General features: G+C 36.2%; 1 protein-coding gene across 1 annotated transcript; it reads right to left on the reverse strand.

Annotated features, from left to right (window-relative positions):
• Nucleotides 1–6,279: 6,279 nt before the first annotated feature.
• LOC140142735 (probable cysteine desulfurase) lies at nt 6,280–19,113 on the reverse strand. Its single transcript, XM_072164728.1, has 11 exons — nt 18,802–19,113; nt 16,969–16,999; nt 15,646–15,762; nt 14,414–14,609; nt 12,738–12,945; nt 12,240–12,279; nt 11,367–11,514; nt 10,410–10,834; nt 10,052–10,202; nt 8,966–9,187; nt 6,280–8,432 (listed from the first exon to the last, which is right to left on the reverse strand). The coding sequence occupies exons 1-11, from the start codon at nt 18,935–18,937 to the stop codon at nt 7,971–7,973; spliced, it is 2,136 nt and encodes a 711-aa protein (XP_072020829.1). The 5' UTR covers nt 18,938–19,113; the 3' UTR covers nt 6,280–7,970.
• Nucleotides 19,114–19,793: the final 680 nt, after the last annotated feature.

Consider the following 19,793-nt stretch of genomic DNA (forward strand, 5'->3'; position numbering starts at 1 on the left):
GTACACCTTAAGTCACTAAACCTACAACATACAAATTAAAATTTACTTATTTCTCCTTTACAGCATGTCATCATTAAATATTAATTACTGTAGAAAATATAATTATCTACATAATTGGCTATTTGCTTAATTTAAATCTGTATTGTAGCCTATATCATCACTGTAGTGAATCCTCTGATCCCCTCAATAGTAGTGAAATCGTCCCGTGCAGCATGACATTTCAAGTCACACACAGAACCCAGAATGCGACTTGGAAGAGAAACTTTATATCAAAATGGCCCAAATTTACTATAAACAGATGACCTTTTGTAACATATCATTAGAAAGAGGGTAAATTTGTGAATGATATTCAACCCGAGGTACTACAAAAACACTTCACATTGGGGATGATGTATTTATTGCAATGGCCTCCTTAAATTTGTACTTGAACTTGGTCGACCTCCATTGAAATGAGGGAAAATTGGTAAATGTATGAAGTTTTAAATTGAAAATGGCCCAACTTTCTCATTGTCAGAGTCAATCCTTCAAGATACCAATAGAAAAAGGAAACTTTGAACCCTATTTTTCCAGGCGAGGTAGTGCAAAAAGTGGCTTGCTGTACCAAACATGAGGGTAAATCTGAGAAACAGCCAACTGACACAAAGATTTCTCCGTGTTTAATGGGTGAGCAGTGAGTGAGGCACTGCAGATGCGCGTAACTTGTTCATATGATGGAGCCTGAGGTACAAGCCACGATGCCATACGATCATACGATGTCATACGCAGCCGTTTTATAGGTCAAAACTTCTGATTGTAGGCCTACTGGAAAGCATGCTCGATGTCATTGACGAATGTAGCAACTTGGTCAGTAGTTGATTTGCCCTTCCGGAAGCCAACCTGACTAGGGGGGAGATGTTCGTCAACTTTATCGATAATTCTATATACCAAGAATGAGCCTCTCTTGGAACTTGTTTACCCAGGTTGGTCCGTTAGGGACACATGTTAATCCATGGGAAATCCACACTGATCCACGGACCGTTCCAAGCTCAAATGCACAAGCCTGGATAGCCAGTGTAGGTTAAAAAGATGCATGCTGGCCCAGATAGCTCGGGACATGATGACCATACGGATAGGCTCCCCCGGAAAACCCCCCCTTATTGGATTTCGCAGCTCCGAAAGACCGCTATATTTGACCAAAATAGAGCTAAAGACTCCAAAATTTTTCATTAGGCCTACTCATAGGCCTATTTCTGTGTTTTTTTCCGGCGATTCTCACCCCGGGGGGGCACTCAACTTTGGAAGTGACGGTATGTGCCTGTCAATAGGCCCCTCTTTTGAAGTCGACTATACCCGATGACCCCTTTTTTAAAAGCCATACCCGATGACCCCCTTTTTTTTAGTTGCGGCTACCCAATGAACCCCTTTTTTGGTTGCGGCTACCCAATGACCCCTTTTTTCTAGAATAGCATCATCAAAATGCAAAAAAATGCCGAAACTGTCAAATGTTTTCAAAATTATGCCGAAATTTTCAAAATTTTGCTCCATTTTTTCAAAATTTTCTACCCGATGACCCCGTTTAAAAAAAAAATCTTATACTAGATGACCCCCTTTTTTCAAAATATTGTACCCAATGACCCCTTTTTTATTTTGTTTGTACCCAATGACCCCTTTTTTAAAATAACGCTTTGTACCCGATAGGCCCCTACTTCGCGACTCCGGTAGGCACATACCCGTCACTTCCAAAGTTGAGTGCCCCCCCCCAGGATTCTCACTCAACCAGAAAGCCAGCTCCAAAAGTCCCCATTTTACTTGTTCGCAGCTCTAAAAGACCACCAGTATAGTACGCCGTCAGATGCCAAAAATGGTGGAAATGTGATATTTTTCATGGAAAAACGTTGATAGGAAATTTCCTAATCAAAGGAACTCAAGATTCAAAAAGTTTAAGCGGTATTTAAATACGGTTTTCTGTTGATGATGGCGCTATAACCAATTAACCATCCATCTCACCGGCGGGAACAAGTGGCCGAGAACCGCGAAATCCGTATGTGCTGTTGCCGTATTAAAATTATGTAGGCCACCATCTGTCTGGGAGCAAGATGGATGGTTATATAGCGCCATCATCAAATAAAAGAAAACTAGAAGTGCAGCGGTCCTGCGACCCCAAAACCATCCGTTTTGACCTTTGATCCTAGAGATAGACACACAAATTTTTGACCAACCATATTAGGTAAGGGGTGGTGGAATAATTATGTGTACCCCGGGGGGTGAATTATAGGGGGGGGCAAAAAAGGGGGGTAAGCATTTTTGGCAGGTCAAAAGGGGGTCAAGCGATTTTTGACAGGCCGAAAGGGGGGGGCAAGCAATTTTTGGCACAGATATTTTGGGTACCGTACCACTTTATATTACGCCCTAAAAAGGCGTAGGAAAACGTTAGGAACACGTTCAAATATGCAAAATTTCCTGCTCGCTGCGCTCGCATTATATGATAAGACAATTTAAGGTTTTAAATTCGGGTTCCCCAAAATCTTGCATGCGTAAGGGGGGGCAAAGATTTTTTGGCACGTCAAAAGGGGGGGGCAAAGGTTTTTTGGCACATCAAAAGGGGGGGCAAAAATTTTATGGCACGGCCAAAGGGGGGGGGGGCAATTAAGCGATTTTTGGCAGACCATTTTGAGAATTCACCACCCCGGGGGTACACATAATTATTGCACCACCCCTAATGGCTAATGTCAATGTATGTGTGCGAGTAGCATCATTCTGCTATGTTGCTTGTTGCAGAAGAGGCATTTTGTAGGTACAGGTATTTCGTTCTCTGACCGGAAGGTGGACCTTTAATAACCTTTGACCCCAAATCTGCAAATACCCCCTATAGACACTGGCTAGTGTCAATGCATGTGTGCAAGTGGTGTCACCCTGCTACGTTGTTTGAGGCAGAAGCAGCATTTTGAAAAAGTTCAAGTGTTGAAATATTTTCTCAAAAAATCAAAAGCTTAAGAATCTTAAGAACTACTGAACCAATACTAGGCTTGTTTGTACTCATTTTAATGCATTTTTCATGCTGATTCCAAATATGGTCATGAAAATTTTTTGGAAACTTGTCGTCTGCAGTCGACACCCGCGTGAAGAGAGTTAATGACCGTACCCCAAATCAGTACATATCCTAGAGGTCACCCTGCTATATTGTGTAGACGTATTTTGAATGTATTTTGTCTTTGACCAGAAGTGACCCGTTAATAATGACATTTGACCCCAAATTTGTGAACACCCAATAGACACTGGTTAATTTCAATGCATGTGCATGTGGCGACACCCTGCTATGCGGTTTGTGGCAGTAGACGAATTTTGAAGGTATTTCGTCCTGGATCAGAAGTGACCTCTTACCGACCTTTGACCCAAATCTGTTAATACCCTAGAGACACTGACTTATGTCACAGCATGTGTGGAAATGGCATCACCCTGCTATGTTGTTTGTGGTAGAAGACGTATATATGTATTTTGTCTTGGACCAGAAGTGACGCATTAATGACCTTTGACCCCAAATCTTTGAACACTCTAGAGACACTGGCTAATGTCAATAAATGTTTGCAAATGGCATCACCCTGCTATGTTGTTTGTAGCAGAAAAGCATTTTGGAAAGTATTTCGTCTCGGGCCGTAAGTGACCCCTAATGACCTTTGACCCCAAATCCGTGAACACCCTAGGTATGAAGAGCATTACGATTGATGGTATTGTTTTAATTCTAAAATCTACATAATTACTTAGCAGTGGCGTACCGTGGCCGCTCCTACCCGGGGGGGGGGGGAAATGTAAATTTTGCCGCCCCTTGCAGCAACATCCCGAAAAGATTGATCCAATTTTTTTCCAGCCAGGACGACTCTCCAAAATCTCCAAAGACCTTCTTTTTTCATAATTATTCTTGCCGCCCCTTTAGTACCGCCCTTTTTTTTTTTTTTTTAAATCTTTTGACGCCCCTTTATCTTCCGCCGCCCTTCTTTTTGCCGCCTCCTACTTTGACCCCGGGGGGCTGGCGCCCCAAAGCCCCCCCAAAAAATACGCGCATGCTTAGTATTTTGCTTTTTGTACCGGCCAGGAACTGGCCGGTACTTATTAATTGGCTCAAGTTTGTTGTTGTTTCTAACTTTCTATAGATAGTGTATGAACAAAACAGAAGATATTGTCAAAAAATTATCGAGTTGTCAAGGCAAATAGAAATACCAAAATTGGTGTGTGAAGACAACAGATGTTTTGTGTTGATTTTGCAATATTAAGGTAAAATCAGTATAATATTTTAGGAACTTTCTTTCTAAATTGAAAATTTGGCAAATTCGCTGGTCCTCTTACCATGCACATTGACCTTTTTAGAGTATAAAGCACAGGGGACAATATAATACTCAGTACAAGTTCCAATATCTGTGGTGTCAGTGTGTGGTCAATGGTCATAGTGCTTTTCAAGCAGGGTCAAGGTTATCTAGCAGCAATCTTGCTATAAGTTTATGAAACTGTTTTGATGTCATTACACATCTATTCCAGAAAACTTACACATGAAAATTAATTGGCAATTGGTGGGAGAGAATAATTGGCAGGACAATTGGTTCTACATTTAGGAGTTTCACATGATAATAATTAGATGTTAGGATAGAAGAGGGTGTAATGTTATGCCCTTAATCAAAAGTCTGCTGCAAAAGCTATTTGCACTCACACATGATAAACAATTATCTTCTTTTGGATAAGTTGATTAACTTCATATATTTTGGTATAATAATGATGACATAAATCAGAAAAATGGAGCTCTAGTGCAGATGTAACGAATTATGTTCCTACGTATCACTAGTCTTTAACCATGCTAACAAAATTAATACAATAGCTTTGGGTTTCAGTATGTGTAGGCCTATAATATATTTGTTGTTTATATAGTCCCAAAAATTATTCTTGATATAGTGTTTAATATTCTGTGTGTTTAAATTTTCAAAACCAGATTGTTATGAATTAATCTATACTAAAAGATGCGAATGTTGTTTGCTTTTACAAATTTCATTTGTGCAATCACAATTATACTCATAGACAGTTTTGACGTAAGTATAGTGTGAAAGAAGAATACAAAATAGGGTGTAAAATAAACTATTGGGAAAATCGCTAATGAATTAGCTTCCGAAATTCGTAAGGATGTAGGTATCACATCACATTTGGTACCAAATGATCACATTTGGTGCCAAATGTTTGGAATTTATTTCATCTTATTTCAAATGTATCTAACAACGTAAAGACTGATTTTGAGAGAATAGCAACAAATGGAATTTGGCTCAAAATACAACCATAATCTTTACACTTAAAAATTATTTTTACTGTATATTTATATTTTAAAACGAAGTCTTATGTTACTCATTGTAATTCATCCTTTTGCCGGTACATCCCTTTTTAAAGGGATTTTTATTGTTTATATGCAGGATATTGTGTAAAATGGTGAATTCCAAGTTTTGACAAAACAACCTACTTTGAAAACCTGTAAAATTACTAACCGTTCAGCACAAAGTGTAACTGAATTCGATTATATAATGTCGCCCTCATCGTTTGGCATTGTACAGAGGTCATTGAATTTTGGGATTCGAGTTCCGTCACTATGGCAAAATCACGACGAGCTGAGGTGGGATACTCTACTAGAATACTGTTGGCTGTTGGCATTTTGAAATATGAAAAGGAACCAAAATAGGAATATTATTGACCCAGGTTTTATGAGGAGTATTACCCCCGGTGTGGAAATTATTTTATATCATTTAAGCGCGCTTCAGACTCCGAGTATTGTACGTACAATATTGTATGTACAATATGTACGTTATTTAATCTATTGCCATTCTATTTCAGTAATGTTTAAGTTCTAACGAATGTTTGATGACGAAAAATCGATAATATGTTACATACAATATCTAGCAGAAATATATTATCGATTTTACGTCATCAAACATTCGTTAGAACTTAAACCGTACTGGAAATAGAATGGCAATAGATTAAATAACGTACATATTGTACATACAATATTGTACGTACAATAACAAGTCTGTATACTGCTTTACTCTGTTCTTTCATTTCACACTACTCGCAGATCACGCCTTTCGAGATATGAAAAGGACCCAAAATATGAATATTGATTCTTGATCCAGGTCTTACGAGGAATGTTACCCCCGGTAGGGGAATTTTTTTAAATTATATTATTTACTCTGTTCTCTTTCCTTTGAAACCAATGGGGTGCCATAACTTAGCTGAACAGACGTTTATAAAAAACACAATTGAAGACATTATTTTCAATATTTTCTCTTTAATATTTAATCAGTTGTGAACTGGTAAGTCGTATGAACATTCATAATTAATAAACATTCCCACTTAGAGTGGTTGTTAAAAATATACAATAAAATACACAAATAATTATTGTAACTTTCTTTGTAAAATTAATTATACTCGGCGTTAAAATTAAAATTATTTAAGTTAATTTTATGTCATAGCTTTGGATGGTCTAGAGTCAATATTGCAAGCATATTGTTAAAATCTCTTTGTTTGTGCTATTATATCACAATTTAAACCATCAGTTATAGTTAGAGGTTATACCCTATTATGTTTTACATTGTTTTCTTTATAATGCATTATGTCATGCAGTGTCCAAACAAAGGACACTCTTCCACATTATATAACATGCTTTTACCTCCCACCAGGATTATGCGATATTAAATGTCTCGTTATTCGGTTAACCGACTATCACGGTTGATCGATATTCGGTTAACCGACTACACGATTAATCGACTTTCACCATTAATCAAGTTCGTTACCGAATCATAATGGTTAAACAAAATCGTGTATGTAAAATAGATCGTTAGGGGTGGAGTTGGAGAGAGAGGAGAGGGTTTGTAGAATAAATACATTTCAGCTGTTACATTCGCTAACCATCTTTACAACCACAGATCTAAGCATTCTTTCTTTGGTATTTTGAATGCGTTACGTACTTCGAAATGAGCTCAAATACCGGGGACCACCATGACAAGGCATCACTTTCCATATTCTAACTGTTCAGAATTCTGTCATGGTTGGATAAGATAACTGTGACTTGAACAGTTTCACGAAGAATATACTCGTACGTCATCTGAAGTACAACCACGCATGTCAAATAAATACATCAATAATTTAAAGTTCATACAGTCATAAATTAAGCCTTGATAATTCTCAGTACTGCTCAGTGTTTTTATAATAAGGCACATTATCATATATCCATACAAAATCAGTTTCAGACACTAAAATCAGGCAAGTATCACTTTTCCCTCTAGAAACACTGGCTTCTTCACATAAATAACTTTTAAAGCCAAAATGGCTTCTATAACTAATGCATCATAAACCAGGCGTCAAAGTTCATTCATAATTATATACAAGAATGTTCAGTATTTACATTTCATGATAGACAGCAAGGTTGATGTTACAAACCACATCATCACCATTTTAAATGGAATTTGTTTTAAAATATTTACAAAATTTATGTACAGAATTATATCTCAAAGATACCTTTTATAATACAGATTGAAAATGGAGCTGCTTAGGATTGCTTTGATATCAATATCATGTTCGAAAATGTTCTTGTTCCGATATTTCTACTTTTCACTTCAGATTTGTACATAAAGCCAGTTTGTGATATTTGAGATTAGCTGGTTCATTCACCATGTTCACTGACGTAGTACAGTGCACATTAGTATCCATTGGTTTCTAGTTCAAACCTAGGCTCATACACCTATTCCGAACTATGATATGTCATAGGCTTTGTGTTGCGATCATTTTGATCAGTGGTTCGTTACAAAGAAAGCGTGAGTCCAGTTGACCTTACAACGGTCATATTCTAACGTGCACTACGCCAGTGAATAAGTAGTCGTCAGTCACGTTTTTGATTTTTTGATGCAATATTATTTTCGAAATATATCTAAAAACATCAGAATCCCTTTCATACACAAACTATTTCAAATCTAAACAACTCCAAGATCTTCTTCCTCGTACCCATAACCACTGTCTAACCTCATGAATTTTGTCTCCTGGCAAGGATAACAATTATTGTCATATTGACTATCAAATTGTCCAAATTCACTGGCGCGCTTTACTCCTCCTGCTTTCAGCATACTAAATGCATCAGCAGCGGCACCGTACATGTGAACATCTGATTGGTACCCGAAACCCTCGTCAACTTCATCAGGCACGATGGCCTCGTCTTCGTCCAGGTATTGGTCTTCCGCACCCCATGTAGTTGGCACAGTTGCTTCTGCGTCCTTTGAGTGGACATTGGGAGACGTTTCTACCTGGATGTAATGTGCAACTGTGGCTTGGTATTGTGCGGAGAGGTAAGCAGCTGCGTCGCGAGGCTCCAGGAACCAGACAAACCCTTCAAATTCATTTTCAAGTGTGAGCGGCTTATCGTTGGCAGCATCAAATATCTGAAACAGGTAGTAAAAATGAACAAACTAATGGTTACAATTTGCTTAAATTTTACGAGCACTCTTTTTTTACGTGTTTTGTAGATTTTCTTCTAAGCATTTTTGTTGATTTTACTATATTCAATCCGTGACACTTGCTATATCACGAAGCCCATCATCACTGGTCGTTGAAAATGAAACTAACTTATTTGCATTTCCATCTTGAAATACCGTAAAAACTCGATAGTTAGCATGTGTATTTACTATCGAGCGCTTTTAAAACATGCAAACATGATCTGAAGGGCACCATCCACAAAAGTGTAAAGGGTTTTGAGCATATCATCGATACACATAGTTATATACGAACAAGTAAACCTGCAAATGTATCTCAACCCCATTAGCTCAGTTGGTCAAGCGCCAGACTTTGGTACAATTTCATGTTTTCAAACTGAGAGCTCGATAGTAAGCACATTATACTAACTATCGAGTTTTTACGGTTTATTAACTAACTTTGTATTGTTTTAAGTATAGCCAGTGAAAAAATAAGTACTTACTGTATTTGTTTCCACGACTTTATCCAGGAGTTGCCTGCCTTCGTCCAGGAAACCAACAAGCTGGTTATGTGGTGCATTGAGGTGTTCAAGACTCTGATCATCACTCTTCATCTCGAAGAATCCCTGAGCATATGAAATATCGTAGAGACTTTCGAATCCGGCGCCCTTCATCTTCAGACCAGCTCTGTGAGTCCAGGCTCCTGTTGTCTCGTCAAACCGGTACTGTAGCAAGAATAAATTATAAGGAAGCGTTGTAAGTTGAAGACTACTCTGTCATTTATTTTCCAGAACAAAATACTTTTTTCTCAATATTAGTAATTGATAGTGTTATCCTGTTTTACTGTAATAATCTTAAGTTACTAAAATTTCAAGTTGTCTCGATTCTTCACAAACGGAATCTGAAACAACTACAAGGCCGCGAACGAGCATCTCAAAAAGTACCACCAGAGTCTAGCGCCTGACTTACGTATCTGAGTCAACCGTTAGTTTTATCGTATACCATAACTAATATATTGAGTGCTTAAAGACAGAAACATCTATGTCCAAAATTACATCTACTATATCGAGTGCTTAAAGACAGACCTATCTATGTCCAAATTACATGTTACTCATTTTGGCAACAAATGGACGGTTAATTCTGCCCTCCATAATAAATGTAAGTGACTTTGGGGTATAGAGTTTTATGCATGGTCACTTGTGTCTAACTGTTTATGTGACCATGCATATACCCCAAAGTCACTGACATTTATTATGGAGGGCAGAATTAACCGTTCATTTTATCGTATACCATAACTAATATATTGAGTGCTTAAAGACAAGACCATCTATGTCCAAAATTACAATTTCTCATCCGGCAACAAAAGGACGGCAAATTCTACCCTCCATAATAAATGTAAGTGACTTTGGGGTACATGCATGGCCACTTATGTCCAACTGTTTAAGTGACCATGCATAGTCACTTTCATTTATTATGGAGGGCAGAATTAACCGTTCATTTGTTGCCGAAATGAGTAACATGTAATTTTGGACATAGATGATGCTGTCTTTAAGCACTCGATATACTGTCACAATAGAAAGTAACCCTACCTGTGGAAGCAGTTTCCAGCCATGTGTAGCGACCATGTCAATGGCATCAAGAATGTAATCAATAACAGAATCAGACGCGAAGTATGGAAGGTTGATGCGGCAAAATCCTGGTCTAACTGCTTCTACGGGGTCTTTCTTATGGGTGGTTTTCCTGCAAAGAAAGGCAAGTGCAATAGAGAATAATTGAGCGAACAGAATAATAAAGCAAGTTTGAAGTATTTAAGAATATTAACAGATTTATGTTGAAATTCATGCACCTACTGGCAATAATTCGCTATTTGGGTTGAAAGGTTAAAAGCCAAAGGTTAAAGTTCCGTCATTCTGAGGTTAAAGGTCAAAGGTTAAAGTTAATTCTTACCTGTCTTCTCTGATGAGCTCAAAGAACTTGGTCGCATTTACTTCAGTGATTCCTAGAAGATCATGGGCATAGGGACCTGCACACGCACATCCACCACGAGCTTGGATACCAAAGAGATCATTTAACAGCACGGCTACGAAGTTGTGGTGAAGAAATCTCCCACTGTCTCCATGGCGAATGAGGAAGGAAAAGATTGGTAATCTTTGAACCTCACGGTTGCCGAGAATCATAAGATCCTCATTGTGTTGCCACCTTTGGAAGGCTCGTCTTGCTAACTCTTCTTCTCTCTGTTCTATGTAGTGTGGATGGATGGCTTGTTTAATTTGGAAGGCAAGACCTGCTCGGATGGATTCAACTATTGCTGGAGTACCACCCTCTTCCCTGGCTTCGATATCGGAAACATAATGATGCATGTCACGAGATACCTGCAGAAAACAAGAGGAACATGTGTACAAGTGTGTTATTTAAGAGTGGTTGCTGCAGTTCACTATGGACCACAATGGCCTCATCCCAATTGCATAGTTCAATTACCTCGATTAAACACTCGTAGTGCAAAATTTGACCTCAAGTTGCAGAGTTTGAGTTTTTGTCACCCATATTTTCATAAGTCATTCAATGAATTTACAAATGTATTGGGGTTAAAGAACTGTGCCCTGATAGATGAACATATTGTGGATCCTAGTGGTTCCTTGAATGGTAAGTATGTGTCAAACATGAGAGGTTGCGGAAGCTGGTCAACCTTAAGGCGTTGGGAATCAAGGCCACTGTCAAATAAACACGCCTTCTATTATATTCTGATTTAAATCGTGTTTACCGATTACGTGTGCTCATAACCTTGTAAAAACAAAGCACCGGTATAATAATAGAAACCATTCAAATGTTAAAGGTCAAGAAACTAGAATAATTTATTATGGGTTGAATTTTATAATTTTTTCATAAACAAGAAATTTGACTTACGTAATGTACAGTTCCACCACCAACGCCACCAGGAACTCTGTTGATGAAGAGTGACTTCTTAGCGATCAAAAGTCCTGGGGTTCCAACCCCGCCGACAAATTTGTGAGTAGAAACAAATACTGCGTCTTTGGAACAATCCCATTCACTGCTATTTACAATAAAAGACAAAACAAAAGGTAAATTATCTGAACTATTTTCAAAGGTCGATGACAGTGAAAAAGGAATTTGTAATGTTATAATTTAAATGACTTAAAAGTACTTTAGATTTAAACTTTGAATGGAAATTATGGTGGTTTTGGCCAATTGTTATGTGCTTCCACCAACGCGAAGGACATAGCACCATTGATGGAACACAAGAATAAACAATGGTATTTGAATCAGTGAAAAGAGAAAAATGTTCAAGTTTGAAGGTTGAGCTCACCTAAATAGGCGTTGAAGAATGACGACTGAACTGCTTGAATAGATTTCAGAAATGGTAATAACTCTAACCTTGTGTTAGCTGCTTTTATTTCTTACGGGTATTTGTCCATTTTAGATATTTATAATGAGCTGTTAAACCAGTTTACTTCCTCTAATTCCATAATTGTCAACATAACATAACAAAAAATGGCATTTTTTCTTACTTTAAGAAGACAAATCCGAACCACAACCTAATTGTAACGTAACACTGCTTAATCTGAGATCAATATTCTAACATTTACCAACGCTGAAATGCATTACCTTGCTACTATTATGTAAAGGTATCATCTGCACTTTTTTCTTTTTTGAATTGTTCGAAAATCTCGTTCCAAGTAAATCTGATGTGCATAATACTAAAGTATGTCTTATTACATAAATCATATTAAAATTAACCTTAAAGATATTTCAGCTTACCTGCTAATTTCAGGATTCATGTTGATCTCCACATAGGGTGCTAAAGAGAGGGAAAGAGAGAGATAAATCGTTAAAATTGGAAAGTTGTCTTAAACTGGTTGAAACATAACATTCTAGAGATAATGTATAACATAATTTAAATAATTATAGCATTTTATATCCTCTTTTTAAGGGTATGATCACTTCCCGTTTCAATCTAGTCTACAGACGCGTTTACTGGTTTGTAGAAACGTTTTGCAAAGGTATAGCCTTATAATAACCCCCGGAGCACTACCTGACGATCTAACATTGCCTCTGATTGGTCAATTACATGATATCTTCACTTAAATCACCAATCAGAATGGAGCTTTGCAAATATTTCACTCCAATTTTTGTGTGTGGTGAAATTATTCTAACAATGTTGCTGATTGGTCCAATTGATAATGAACACTTCTTTTTGGCCAATCGGCAGCTAGTTCTCATGGGGTTAAAATAGTATTGTTACTTTTATCCCCTTACCAGCAGTTGCGTAATCCCAGAATGACAGGGCTCCATATCTATGTAAAAGTGCAGCAACGGAGTGTGTGTCAGTAAGAATACCGGTAACATTGGACGCAGCAGAAAAACAACCGATGATGTACTGGTGAGTCTGGCAGAAGACTTGTAGTTTGGCTTCAAGGTCATGAAGGTCTACTAAACCATGCTCGGTTTGACCGATTCTATGGACCTGTTGATGAAAAAAAAAGATTTAGAAATTTGTTAATATATTGGAATAGTGTTTGAATGGTCTGACTACTACCACATTATAGTTGGTTTTTTTCCGCGGATTTGCATCGCATGTACCAGTTTATTGATAGCACAGGTGGACCGGCTACCCGTAAAGATCACTGCGTCATCTTCACTTACATTTACACACTCTTTGATTATTTCTCTGTTGAAATGATGATTCAAATAATACAAATTCCTTTTAAAAGAGAAAGCAAGCTTCAATGTGGAAGAGGTCTTGTAATTTGTTTGGGATGCATTGTTAGGATTTTGATTGTGATATATTTTAATTATGTTAGGTGACACTTATTATTGGTTTTGTTAAACATAGAGCGTAAAATATTGGAAAGGGTATTGGAATACAATAGGATTGACATAGGACTGGTACCAATCTATTACGTGTCGATGGGTATTGAATGTTTATATTTTACAATCAAATGAAAACTAGTTAATAATTATGATACAACTAAATATATTAAATAGATCAATTATAATATAAATTGTTTTGGACGAATGTTATCGGTTCCTTAAGACCAGTATTTTTAATTAGAATGATAATTTTTAAAATGTTACTTTTACCAATGAAAAGCTTGTTTTGGAACAGTGGTATTGAATTGATGGGAAGATGTGTTGGTTCCGTATACAAACTATCACTATTGAGATCCACCCAGTCGTAAAATAATAACATCCGTATTTTCAATAGCCAATTAAATGAACCACAATAACCCTTTGTTTTTATTATGGATATTAATCATAAAACTAAGGTAATGAAACAGTTATCATATTGATAGTCCGTTGTAGTGCATAATGTTATGAAATTTAATTAGACGTCACCTTACAAGTGGCGCAGTTCATTGACCTTCATACAACGATCACAGCACAAAATTGACCCCAAGAATTTTTGTACGAGTTATTGTACCCAGTACATTAGAGGCCATAACATTCAGGTGTACAATCATACGGAGGTTCAGGAACTGTGACTTGGCATGTGGAATGTTTGAGGCTTGTGTTGTATTCAACGTGAGTGTGTATGTAGTGGTGAATCATGCGGAAGTTTCAAAATAGACCTGCCAAATGAACCTGCCAGAATTTTCATTTTCATTCCCGTAAGTTTCATTCCCATGATACAAAACAGTCATTTCGATCAAGTCAAAACTCATGTCAAAACGGTGAAAAAAGTGAGAAGTAAAATAAAATATATAGCGAATGTCAAGAAGCAAATCAAATGTTGTTATCAACTATTTTGGTTGATTTTCTTATTATAAATAATAACTTATGACTTACTAGGCCATATATCTAAATATTTATAGCAAATATTAAAAATTATTCCTTGGGTTGTTTGTCTTTCAATTTATTCTTCTTTAAAATCAAACAAAAAATATTAAATTTAACCTAAAAACTACGCCAATTATCTACAATATCTCACTCACCTCAGCACCGGTTTCTTTCCACGGCAAGATATTGGAATGATGTTCGAACGGACCGACTAGTACCACAGTATTTTTGGCTTTTTCTCCGCGGATTTCCATCGCATGTACCAGTTTATTGATGGCACCAGTGGACCCGCTACCCGTAAAGATCACTGCGTCATCTTCATTTGCATTGACACACTCTTTGATTATATCTCTGTTGAAATGATTCAAGAAAAAAGATTAAAAGCGTAAAATTTGATTTTCGCATAAAAGATGGTCTTAGTTTACATATCTTGCTTTAGCTTTTTTGCTTTTTAGCCGCACTGCGACTGAAAATACTAAACAGGAGAATGAAAATAAATTCAACAAAAGAAAATACTTCATAATATTTTAAAAATTAAAATGTGAAGGCAGATGTTTCATAATTATATTGGGTATGTCTTTTTATCATTACATAATCCAAGTAGATTGATTACCATGGTAACGGGAATCTAAGTCTTACCCACAAAGTGAACACCCTTTATAAAACACAATCTATTATCTGATAGGAAGGGGTGACTTTGTGGTAAAATAACCGCTAAGTCATACTACCTCAGATTTAGCTGAAATAGAGTAATATAACATTGGGGGCTGTGTGTCTCGACATAATATGGTCCCCACATCCTGCAATCGAGGGGCGTTCTAGACAATCTAGGGGTGGTGGGTTAACATTTTTCATTGAATCCATGTTATTCATGTGATATATTTATGTAATATATATAAAAATTATATAAAAATGTGGGGTTTGATTAATAGGTCGAGTTCAAATTATGCAACATTGCGGTAAATAAGAATTTAGTCGGTTTCCAAGGTGAAAGATTTTGTCTCAATATGGGTGTCTATGGGGTTTGTTCTGAGAACTTGGATTCTTTGAATGGTTTACCGCTGGTGTTTATCAGCCTGAACCTGAACTATAAAGACATTTTGACTGTTAGGCACCAGCAACAAATTTGTTCGATCTTTGGATCGAGCGTCGAAGCTGCTTCGATGCTTGTTATTTATTAACTAACTAATTAATCACAATTAATGCTAATTTATCGGTCAATATCAACACAGGGAAAGATTCATATGTTATTACAATTAACAATAGTCAATCAATTGATTAGTCATAAATAATAAGGATCGACCAAGCATCGATGTTCGATCGAAAGATCGAACTAATTTGTTTCTATTGCCTTAGATTATCTTTACCGGTACGGTTCTGGACTTACCTTGCTTCATGTCTGTACTGTGTAGTTTGCCTAGATGTAATCGTTGTGGTGGTATGTGTATTAGCGTAGAAAGGATAAACATGTTGTTCTATGTAGTTTTCAATAAATCGCAAAGGTCTGAAAAATATAAGAGTGTAAAGCACAAATTTACAATTTCGCTCTTTGATTAAATATAATTGAAGACAAAAAGACGTTACAAGGTAAAATAAAGTTAATGTATTTTAATAGTCTCTAACTTGTCAGAATTGCTCTTATTTGGCTAATTATCAATACTGTTATTTAATTTGAATATAAGCAATTCCTCGCGTAAAATTAGGTTCCCATTATTAAAATCTGATCCCATTATTAAAATCTGATTCAAATGTTATAGTAAAGGCAACGATATATTAAAGTAAAGCTGCTTAAACGCCACCTGCTGTTCTTACTGGCACATTAGTCATTATGTCCAATTACTGCAACTTGTATTTTATTAATTTAAGAACATTAAAAGATCCCAGTTCTCAGTCCTGGGCCATTTCTCTAAGATGTAAATTTTCGTATTGAATATCGAGACACAATATTTGAAAATTTGTTTTTCTGCATAAATTTTAAAGTCACTTCAAAGTTTAATCAAGAAAACTCAAACACAAGTGTTTAAAAATACCCAAATGTCACAATTCCTTTAATGTTTGATCGTTTCCATTTGGTAACAATTATCCATTGAATATTCCACAAGCACCAATGCTTTTGAAGGACATTATATAAAGGGGTATCAAATAAATACTACTTGTTTTGTATTTATTTTGTCTATCGCCTCATTTCGACTAGAAACATAAGAAATTCACAGTATATAGCGGACACTGTCTGCATGGGGTGCTTGACGGATGACGTGTAATATCATGGAGTATAAGCATGATGCGTTTCAAATAGAATAATCATATTAATGTGTTAATTGTACGCGACAAAATTGTTATTTTTTTTAATAAGGGTGTTAAATTTAAAATTGTACTATTGAAAAGATGATGTATAATCATATAGGAGATTAATATTAATATCCAACTATTTGTTTAATTTTTCGGGTAATAGCAGCTTTTTGTTTGTTATAATAGACTTTTAGTATCTTGACATTAAAAGGAAAGGCATTTTTCGCTCTATGAACAGGTCATAATTATGAATCATAATGCATTGCATTGTTACATATAATATGAGAAAATTTAATTAAAATGATAAACTCTATTTCTAGGGCATGTAAGTTTGATCATAGTACCCAATCGTGTTTAACTGATTACATTTTTTTTTATTAGTGAACTTAAAAATAGTCAAGAAATTAACATTCAAACATACCTGCCAGACGCTGTGTAATCACAATAGACCACTGAAATAGAACAGAATAAAGAAAAAAAAGGACGAATCAGTTATAAGATATTAAAAAAAACATGAAAGAAAACACATAAATATCTAATTGTCGGTGTAAGAAGAATCTATCTGTAATAGCTGCCAGGTGTCATATATTTCAGTTTGTACAATATAGAATGCAGATAATTGGAACATAAACATGTAGCAGCTATTTTAGATAGCATCTTCTTACATAAACTCATCGATATAATGTCAGTTCGTCCCTGAGGTTTTAGTAACGGGCTGATGCCTCTGCAACACATTGTAATTGGTAAAGATGAACATTCAAGCTAAGTATACGTAGAAAAAACCCGGATAATAATCGAAATGTCATCTTAAAGATCTTATCAATTGTTATCGTAAGCATAAGAAGTTGTGCTAGATTTGAGGGTTAATAAAGCAGGTAATAAAATTAAGAAGACATTTCCGTATCTCAAGGTAAAAATGTTACTTTTTTTCTTTGCAACATTCTTTTTTAAAGTTTAAGGAGCGAATCTTGAAGGTTTCGGCCCTGGAAGCGATCTCGAAAAGGTATAATAATGTTATTTACACACATATAAGTACTATTGGTGTTGAATGAAGTGAATGTAATGAGGGGGGATCTTTCGTTTGACCGTGATGTTTTTAATAGGATAGTCTTCCGGATTATATTAGCATAAGACATGTAAGATGTGCTCATCATATGGATAGAGTGTGGTTTCCTCACCTTGGCCTGATGAGGACAGAGCAAAGTAATCGTGGGGATGAATATTTTGGAATGTTGAAATGTCAAAAGACAAATGAAAGAGAGCGTCCGGATTATAGTAGGACATGTGCTCATCATATGGATAAAGTGTGGTTTCCTCACCTTGGCCTGATGAGGACACAGCAAAGTACCGGTATTCGTGGGGCTGAATATTTTGGAATGTTGAATTATCAAAAGAGAGCATCAAGCTCATTATGTGGATAAAGTGTGGTTTCTTCACCTTGGCCTGGTGAGGACACACCAAAGTATTATAAAATCGTGGGGCTGGATATTTTTGCATGTTGACTATGATAGTCAAAGTTTAAAGTACTGGTGCAGAAAATCTCTTTTAATAATTAGCAAGACATCCTAAAGATCTTATCAATTATCATCATAAATATAAGAAGTCTGATATTAATAAAGCAGGTTGTATCATGACATTATGAGGCATGCCAAAGTACCTACAATTATTGTTAGTTTGAAAATTTGGAATGCCGAATAAAATCATTTTTCATCTATTGAATATAAATTACAATATCGACCCATACACATGTAGTTTTCGGTTGCAGAGCTCAGAGCTGATTATTTATACCGTATTCAAATACTTTTAAATACTTGAAGTCCTTGTCATTGCCTTTGCTATTAATTACAAAACCAACTTGACGAACAACTTGAGTTTACGGAGGTTCGAAATCCTAGAGCAGTTTGCAAATTGAAATATATACTCATGCTCATGATGTTAACTAGCTTATACCTGCAGATGACAATGTGCAATACAATTTATACTATATTTAAATTTGTGGAAATCATTCTTTACATAATACACATGAAAGACAATCATGAACATTAACGTGTCACATACTAAGTGTTTACATAGAGTTACTCATAATAATTAATAGCTTCATAAAGTTGTTGCAAAATTTCACCACAGTAAACGAGCTCAAAAATCATGCATATTGTGCATTCACCCAATTTTACCAGTACACACATAATGATATTAAAAAGTAACATAGCTGAAAAGTACAAAAAGTAATGTCATTGAAAAGTGTCAAACTCACCTCGTCTAGGTCCGAATGGTCCATTGAAATGCGCATCTTTTCCTGCCACGTTGTTCTCCACAAATCTCAGCAATGCTCTTTTCGTATCTTCTTCAGTACGAGCATGTGGGAGCTCATGAGCTTGGTTGCGAATCATTTTTCCACAGTATAAAATATTTCTCACCAATGAAATTAAAAGAAAATGATGTTAATTTAGCTCAAAACTGCTTGGCTTAACCTTCGATTTGTATTAAATTAAAATCTAACTGCTGATGCCGTTTGCCTAGTGAGCGAGCGTTGTGTTCGGCTGGCTGGATGTTAATGTTCTGATCTGCTGAGGTGTATCTCTCCCGCCTTATATTAACAAAATTACGCCGGCAGTGATGTGTGACGTCATGAAGCAGAGTTAAATGATATCCTGTACGTCCTATCCCATACCGTCATGGAGGTGTCGCACTTTTACTTAAGGGGATTTCATTCAGTTGACATTGACATATACCTAACATGATGTGGAGATGTCTCATTAAGAAGATTGTAGAATATATCAAGATACACCTCGGGAAATCGGTTTAAATAATGAATGAATTGGGAATAAAACACACACGACGTCTTACACGTAAACAACATATAAGAAACTGATGATTAATTACGAATTTAGCAATGTGTACTTAATTTAAGAGCATAGCCTGCTATCTGAATCCTCAGAAGAAGAAGAAGTATTACGTTTTGTTTTAGTTTGAGCATCCATGGTTTGATTAGCCTAGATTATGTTTTGAAACCTTCACATTTATAGAAGCAGGGTTTTAATTGAATGTGTTTGAACATTTACGGTGATAAAGAATATTAACTGTAGCTGTTGATGATCTACATTTATTGTTGCGAATGACGAGATTGACTGAGTGGTGATTCTCTTCTAAAAACACCATCACAAAGGACAAAAAGGACATTGTCAGCAACATCTAGAAACACTGGGAATCAGGCAGTATCATGACCAACAGCAGGGGGAAAATAAA

Source organism: Amphiura filiformis, chromosome 20 (assembly GCF_039555335.1).
Source record: "Amphiura filiformis chromosome 20, Afil_fr2py, whole genome shotgun sequence".
NCBI lineage: Eukaryota > Metazoa > Echinodermata > Ophiuroidea > Amphilepidida > Amphiuridae > Amphiura > Amphiura filiformis.

Coding starts and splice junctions, on each gene's coding strand:
- LOC140142735 (XM_072164728.1), bottom strand. CDS start 18,937: ATGATTCGCAACCAAGCTCATGAGCTCCCACATGCTCGTACTGAAGAA. Junction 12,280..12,737: donor CTGGGATTACGCAACTGCTG/GTAAGGGGATAA, acceptor CCCTCTCTTTAG/CACCCTATGTGGAGATCAAC. Junction 8,433..8,965: donor AAGTCGTGGAAACAAATACA/GTAAGTACTTAT, acceptor TACCTGTTTCAG/ATATTTGATGCTGCCAACGA.